Source organism: Polyergus mexicanus, unplaced genomic scaffold (assembly GCF_030449975.1).
Source record: "Polyergus mexicanus isolate NDT 795.1 unplaced genomic scaffold, iyPolMexi1.0 SCAF_4, whole genome shotgun sequence".
NCBI classification, from domain to species: Eukaryota; Metazoa; Arthropoda; class Insecta; order Hymenoptera; family Formicidae; genus Polyergus; species Polyergus mexicanus.
Genome location: NW_027223324.1, coordinates 759,593 through 768,233, shown reverse-complemented (window position 1 = coordinate 768,233; position 8,641 = coordinate 759,593). Strand labels below are relative to the sequence as shown.

General features: G+C 27.3%; 1 protein-coding gene across 1 annotated transcript; it reads right to left on the bottom strand.

The window, feature by feature from the left end:
- Window positions 1–773: 773 nt before the first annotated feature.
- Window positions 774–1,872, bottom strand: Eth (ecdysis triggering hormone). Its single transcript, XM_070294910.1, has 5 exons — window positions 1,788–1,872; window positions 1,449–1,636; window positions 1,239–1,326; window positions 1,075–1,168; window positions 774–843 (listed from the first exon to the last, which is right to left on the bottom strand). The coding sequence occupies exons 1-5, from the start codon at window positions 1,837–1,839 to the stop codon at window positions 774–776; spliced, it is 492 nt and encodes a 163-aa protein (XP_070151011.1). The 5' UTR covers window positions 1,840–1,872.
- Window positions 1,873–8,641: the final 6,769 nt, after the last annotated feature.

Here is an 8,641-nt window from a genome sequence, read left to right as displayed (position 1 = left end):
ATACACTCACAATCAGTTAAATGATCGATTATATCGATTCTCTCTCTTTGTTGTTACGTTTTCGATAATGTTATAGCAAATTTATTATTTGTCACATATAATAATCGACGCGAGGAAAAGAGATTCGCATCTGTAATTTTAGCAAACATTTGTTGCCGAGTTGCCTTACAGCAAATCTATTATAAGTATTAGTATGATTGCACTGGTAATCTTATAAAAATAGCAGAAATTGCAAATGCTTATACAAAAGTATATATAGATTAATCAAGTAAAACATATATAAGGGACGGTTTAGAAATCTATAAAATTTATTAAATAGAACTATTATATATTTAGAACTTGATTAAGAAATACTAGAAGTAAAAAGAGACAAAAATTGTCAGGTTTTTTTCAGAAAATTTTTAGACTTTATTGTTATCAGATAAATATTTATACATTGATAAGAACAATCAATAAATTTGTTTGATTATGAAACATATTTAAGAATCTGCATTTTAAACAGCTAATTTATTTTCTACGATCTTTTAAATTCTATATAGATATTATTACAATGTACAATATCGTCATAAAAAAATCTTAACTTAATTAAAAACATTATTTGTTTATTCAGAAATTTCTCCAAATTTAACAAAAAAGAAGAATGAAAGCGAAACTACAGTTTGTATTTAAGTATTTATTTTTTTGATTATTTCCCGTCACCACATAGCCCAGCAAAGGCTACATAACGATAGCATTTAGCGTTTCCAAAGCGATGAAGAATTGCTATGTCTATGCTATTTTGCTTGCGTGGTCACTGCTCCAATTCCATTTCTTTTCTTCCTCTGCCATATTTCATTCTCAATACTTGAATTAATTAAACATTGTTGAATATTAATATAATATTTGACATTGTCCAAAATATATTAAAATAATTATATAAAATAAAAAAATGTTTTTTTTTTTTTTTTAAATAAGAGATATCTTTCGTACAATTTCATAAACTGTAATATTCTTGAAAGTATTATAAATCATAACGATTGAAAGAACATCAAACATAATTTTGTTTATTTTTGCGGCTTTTATAATCAAACTTACTCATCGCCATCCCTTGAATATCCAGCTAATGCTCGCCACAATTCTTTTGGTCCTTCAATCGCAAGAGGAAAATTTTGCCATGACCATTCTTCCGCTAATGAAATAATGCATGAAAGGATTAATCGGTCATAAATATATAAAGAAATATTAATATTCGGTCTAACCTTTCTGGGGATAATCTATGCGCCTTTTATTTAAATCGAAGTAAGTGTCTTGCTGCGTGTGATCCTGCAGCGGTAAAGATGATCGGTTGATTTAAAATGCAGAAATTAAGCATTATTCAATATAATCATTAAGTGAAATCTTAAAGATGTATCATAAAGAAAATATCATAATAATATTATTAATTTTAATAAAGAGAAAGAAGCAGATACCTGCTGAATATTTCTACCAATTCGAGGTATATGTTTTTCGGCTTTGTAAAAGAAATCTTCGAATTTTCCACTTCGACCTACTCGAGGCAAAGTTTTCATTTTTGCTATCTTGAGGAAGAACGCTGGTACTTCGTCCGCCTTGGCAACATTTTGACACATCAACAACATGATCACTCCAAGAAGAGAAGCTAAACATACGAGAATAAAATGTTAAACGTTTTAACATTAAAGAGAAAATGTAAAAATATTACTCTTTAGATATATCATGCTTAAATAAAAATCTTATTTTTATTAATCGAATACGAAAATTTGTAAAGAAAACGACACCAATTAATTTACCATGAAAGAAGACACCTCCGATCCGCCGAGTATGAGATCCCCGTAGCATCATCCCGAGAAAATCGCAGTACCTGCAATGAATCAAACGCGGTTCAGACTTTAAGAGCAACTTTGTTCTTAGAACAGCACATCACGGATTACACGCCTCAGAATTGAGCGCAATGATTATTTCGACAGATGAGCGCGTGCCATTCGACGTGGCATTCTCGATCACAGTCGACACATAAGTGACTGCCATAGAATTCTGCCGAATCCCACGGGAAGGATGTACGCGTCCCGCGGGGGTTCGGTGAGCACTGAGAGATTTTTCGCATACGGCTTCTTCCATTACCGTGAAGAGTGGATCCGTGTGCTCGAGGATTGTGGACGAGAGAGAATCGACAAGAAGTTTGCACGTCGAGAAACCCCATCGCATTTGAATCACGCAGCGCTATTTGTCCTCACGCGGAACACGCGCGAGAATATTTAACTGCGCGTCGCAAGTAAAATGTATTCCATAGAACGGATATGTCGTGGGACGTTAAGGGCAATGTTTGACATACAAGATGCATTCGGCTATTGGATGGGTAAAAGTAAATAGCGCAGGAAAAATCACTAACACATAATCAATAACGTGTCCTCGACGCGAAATTAAGATTTGTTTTTTATATAGATGTAAATTTAATCTTTTTTTTTTTTTATAAAGTCACGAGACGATACGCGAGAAAATTAAACTATTTATAATGATTTCTCAAACTTGAAAATAATTCTTTTTAAATAATTATGATTTTTTTTTATTTGTGTATAACATCATACGAACTATACGAATAAAAAAATACTTATTTTTTAATTATAACTTTTGAAATATTTTTCGTTAAATAACGTAGAGAACACATGTCATATATTCAGATATGATATTTGTTCTATTTCAAAATCGATCAAAGAGATATCGGATATTCTAATTTAATGTCGTGGATATAATGTTAGAGAATCAGCAGATCTTTTACAAAAACAAGAATAATGAAAAAATAGATTAGCGTGTATAATTGCGGATAATATTACTTACCTGTAGATAATTTGGACGTACTGAATTAAATTCGATTACGAAGCGTATATTTATACCGGATCAAAAAGTAATTAAATATTTCGTTCATGTGCACTTTGTAAATGAACGCGCACGCTTGTAGTCCTCGATAGATTGTATCTTGATCTGTTTTTTTCAGCAGAAGATTTATTGTCCTCAATAGCTGAGATATCAGCGTAATACATGAAATAATACACAATTCTACATATCTCTTACTGTATCTTTAATCTATGATGCATATCGATTCACCTTTGTATATAATTATTACTGTTATATCAGATAATATATAATTTAAAATTTTCAAAATATATTATAAAAGTTAGATTTTTTTTTTAAATTTATCATTGCAGTTAAGTAAATATAATTCTAAAGTATTTTTATGTATAAATATAAAATATATATTTTATATTAAAAATATTATAAATCACAACATGAGCACAATTAAATAAAGTGTACCAATACTTTTTCAGTCGATTTGTATGCGTCTTTTTCGGCCACAAACAATAGACAATACCCTTATTCAGACAGGTGAATAGTGCGTGCTTTCCATATTAAATCTTTCAATCTACATTTAAAAAGGTTTCAACCAACTCTTACGATCATATTGTATAAATTTGTGCAATCCAAAGATTCTGTTAAAAATTATTATTTTGATCCTTTGTCTTATATATTTGATTCTCTGACAGGTGATATTTTATAATAATTGAAAAATTATCGGGACATATTATTGTTTAACAAAGAAAAAATAAAATTGGTATTGATCGTCAACACAAATATATCGAATGAAATGGGAGATTAAAGGGAAAAATATTTAAAATGGTACTAATTAGCTCCTGAAATTATCATATTTTATTTATGATACTTCTAGTAAACATAACTAAATTGTAGAACTTTAAACTGTAAATACATTAAATATGATACAACGTAAATAAATAATGAATATTGTTTAAATATAAGTGTACAACTAGATATGGGGAAGAGAGCGTAATGCAACTATGATAGAGAACAGTGTAACATTCAAGCACACGATTATTGGTGCCTTTACAGCTTGATTAATTACATTATTTCGTTGTTCGATCAGTCGGCGAAAGTGGTGATTTATCTCGGTCGGTTATTCATCCTCAGTTGGATTCTTGCCGAGACATCCAAGCAGTGCATGTTTCGCTGGCGACTTCACAAATAGCTGACAGAGCACGGTTGGTAAATTCATAATCTGAAAATATTATAATGAACGAACGATCTATTATTTTTTTTTAAATATTGTGAAAAATGAGCACGAAGAAGCCTCACTAAAATTGATTGACGCAAGAAATTCTATAATTTGTAATTATTTTTAAGCAAAGAAATATTATAAGAATAGTAAAATTTTTAATAATTATTATTTTATTTCAAAACTCTAAATGATATTAAATAAAAAAATTAAAGAATGAATATATCTCAAATATATCTCAAATAGCTTTTTTATGGTGTAATATATAATATAATTAAAAACGTGCTTTCTCAATCGATATTCTTAGTTGGATCCAGACCATAGATGGAGTTGGCTTTACATTTTCTTACAATATATGTAAATTATTTATATAAGATTGCAATTTAATTTATCGAATTAAATTTTTTAAAGATTATTTTATTACGACGGAATTCTTAATACAATTAACATAAAATGTATGCTTACCAGTCACAGTATTGGATCGTTTTCCGAATATGCTACCGTTGAAGGGTGGTTTTTTGTAGGCAGCATTTATGCTGAAGATTACCATAATAATAGCGAGAGCGAAAGTAAGACGGATGGAAACCATGCCGACGATTTGATTTGTTTCCGACTAATATAACAAAAAAATAAAGGATTAACAATTTATAATTCTGGAAATTTTTATAATTATTATATCACATATTATTTATTTATGTAGTGGCGGATTTAATCATTATTATTTTATAATTGAGGATGAGCGATAATAAATTTCGGAAAGATTCTTAATGAATAAGCTTACTTGGAAACGAAGAAACTTGCTTGATTCTTAGACGATTGCTGGTCACTAAATGTTAGAAACGAAGCAAAAGCTGCGAGCTTTTATACTCGAGGAAAAGACTCGAAGACAAATGTCTCTATCAAATGCAGTCAACCTACATTATTTGCAAATAACGTCACGAGTTGGTCCAACAGAATATTGATTCGTTATAAAGTACCAAAATTCACATAATATACGATGGTGACCAGTTTGTGCGGAAAAACATTACAAAAAGTCGCATATTAAAAACTTAGAAAATTTAAAACTTATTGAGATCGAAAATATTTTTTCGATCCCTAAGATTCGAATAGCTAGATTCACTTACGAATTTACATTCTTCTACGCAAATAGGAAATATATTATATGGAAATATAGAGAGAAGAGATATAATATAGATCTCAATAGCTATTACAATTAAAAATAGCATGTCTATGATAATTTCACCTGAATAATTGAGTTGTATCCGAGAAGTGGATGGAACTTGACTGATGGAGCTTCGACGGTTGGCTTGGCTTTTATAAGAGGATGCTTGTGCTATAGATATGCAGTGTGTGATATAAAAAAGATAATAAGCTATCAGAGAGTGTAATGTAATTGAGGAGCTTTTTGATTGCCTTTTACTTCAGGGAAATAAGGATTGTTTAGAGAGACTATGCATCGAAAATTGTACATAGAATAGAACAAAATTGATCATAGAATAGAATCAATATTTGTTTAATATTGTTTGTTAAATAATTGTACTGAAATCATTGACTGCAAAATATATTACGTCTATATGTTACTAACAGATTTGAATTTCATTATCTTATTATGAGAAAATAACGTAAAGGTAACAATAAAATTGGATTAAGTAATTATCTCATTAATATAATATTTTGTTGATTACATTGATTTTTTTATATATGTATTTTAAATAGATGTAATATATATTTAGATGAAAAAAGAGTATAAAGTATTTCTCTTTTTATTGCATATTATTTAGCCGATTAGTCAAGAGTATCTTTTAAAATTATTTTTTATAATAAGATTATAAAAAATTGTTGTTACAAGTTACAATAATTAAATGAATGTTTATTCCAATTTAAGAATATTACCAACAATTGCTATTTTTTAAAATAGTAAATATCTATTGCAGCTACATTTTCTTTGAATGCTTACATTATTATCTGTTGATAAGAGATTTTGCTATATTTTCAATGAACGGTATACGATATAAAACGAGTATTTTTTTAAATATTTTAAAAACGATTATTTCTCGAACGTTGATAATATTGTGCAAATTTATTATATTATATATATCATTATTTTCATAAAATGTTTTACATTTTTTTAACAAAGTAATAATATTAAAATAATAGAAATTTTCAAATTTTTATTGCAACAGATATTGTTTTTATTATATACTTTATTTATGTATGACAAAGCATCAAGTATTCATTAAATCATTTCATCTCACATGTATATAATTTACACTCTTATAAATAGTATAAATACAATTAATAAGATTATGATTTAAAAAGAGCTAAACTCTGTCTAAATCAGTATATTAACAACTTTTTACATATCTTATATTTTGCTTTTAAATCTTTTTTAATTATTAAAGTATATTCTTCGTATTACCATATATAAAAAGCGATTAGTTTTTATAAGTTTTGTATGTTTAGTGCATATATGTAAATATGAAATTTGATATTCTTCTCATATGTTGTCTCTGTTTTATATTATTTTAATATGGATATATATTTATAATAATATAAGTGATATTTATGTACATATGTATATAATTAAACAATTATATAAATATTTTATAAATATATAATTAAATAATTATATTAATATAATTTACATATTACAGCAAGAGAATAAATATATAGTGTATTATATATAGCCAAATTTTAATCACGCTCTCGATGATCGATCGGCTTTACGCGTGCCCACATGCGGAGATACAAATATTTATTTACTGTATATACACACATATATACACATTTTTTAATGATATTATAATTGTAACATTTTCTCTAGGCACTCAATAAGTAACTTTCGGATATCGTATTGTGTTATTAAAAAATCCGCAGAATCAACGAAGAATGCGAATACATTTATATCGATGGATAATCGAGAGCGTGATACGATTGAAAAAACATCGTACAGGCATACTAAAATCTACGTCTTATTGTCATGTCACAACTTTTTCTTTCGGCACAATATAAACAAACATGTCGTCGATTAATCGCTGTACAATTGACCATGTTTTCCGCGATTGATAGCTGTTCGATTAGAGGCAACTAAAGATGATCGACGACGTATTCGTGTCGGCTATCATGCCAATACTTATTGCACTAAACAATCAATAATTATCTAATATAATATAATATAATATCAAGCATATAAAGCGGCTACTGTGCCGCCAAATATTGTTTCGAACTACAAAAATGGAAGACGTGGATTTTGTTTCGTCGTTCATATATACTTATTAAATATATTTTATTCTTGTATAAAAGCTATCAGTTTCGCTTTAAGCAGATTACACTTTAGCGCGACAATGCACGTTGCACATCGTGCGCGTATATAAGTAGATTTTATTGCATAATACACATATCACACATTGATGTCCTGTTCACACGTCGCAAGAATCTCTTGACTAGATTTTATTAACATAAATATAATTAATCTAATTACTTAAAAACAAAGAGCAATTTTATATTTATATAATAAACCACCATAAAACTATTAAGTTTTTATCGCGCGCTCGTTATATATATTCTTTAAATATATTCTTTATTACTTATAAAAATCATCTATTCAAAGATGTTTTTCAAAGATTACTATGTAAAATGTAAAATATATACTTTTTTTTTGTTTAGATAATATATATAATGTAATAAAAATGTAACGTGTTTTAATGTGATAAAAGATGTAATGTCATAAAAACGTAATATTTTTCTGGAATGCAATTATATTATTCATTATTAATCATTCATTAACATACTATAATAATAATTTAAACGTATAAAAGATATAAATAATACTTGTTTAATTACATATTTATAACGCTTTCTCTTATATGGATATATTTCTTTGGAAAAATACATCTTATCTGAAAACAAATCCGAGAATTGTGTGTCGAGACTGATAACGATGAAAATTTGATTGTTTTTTCGATCGGGGCAAAACATAATGCGAATCGTGTGAACTGAACCTTGTGTAGAATTCTTAAGCCTAAAGCGATTACATCCATGTTAGACAGTAAGCGAAATCTTATCTTTCATATTACAATTATTAATTAAACATTTTTTTCGCAATTATAGTTTATATATTAATAAGATATTTATTATTTCACAATTTATTATTTTGAATGTTATGTACTGTATAATTTATTTTACTCTCTCTCTCTCTCTCTCTCTCTCTCTCTTATGTTTCTAATAGATATTTTAATTTTTATTTTATCAAAATTATATGCATGTAATAGTAAAAATATAAATACATATAAATACATATAAAAATATAAATACATATTAAAAATAAAAAAGTATAAATCCTATGTATAAAAAGCAAAACAAATATAAAAGATATGTATGTAATAGATAGCAAATCTCTTTATTTTACGAAAAGAAAATAATTACCAAATATAATTGACGTTGTGATTATTGTTATATAGCGCTATCGAATAAGATTGTTGTTAACATTTAATAACAAATTATGCAATTTAAAATTACGCATAAAATATTACAATTATTAAATAATAATTTTTTAAATTTATGTAGCTTATCAAAATTCCT

Coding starts and splice junctions, on each gene's coding strand:
- Eth (XM_070294910.1), bottom strand. CDS start 1,839: ATGATGCTACGGGGATCTCATACTCGGCGGATCGGAGGTGTCTTCTTT. Junction 1,169..1,238: donor CATAGATTATCCCCAGAAAG/GTTAGACCGAAT, acceptor TTATTTCATTAG/CGGAAGAATGGTCATGGCAA. Junction 844..1,074: donor TATTCAAGGGATGGCGATGA/GTAAGTTTGATT, acceptor AATTAATTCAAG/TATTGAGAATGAAATATGGC.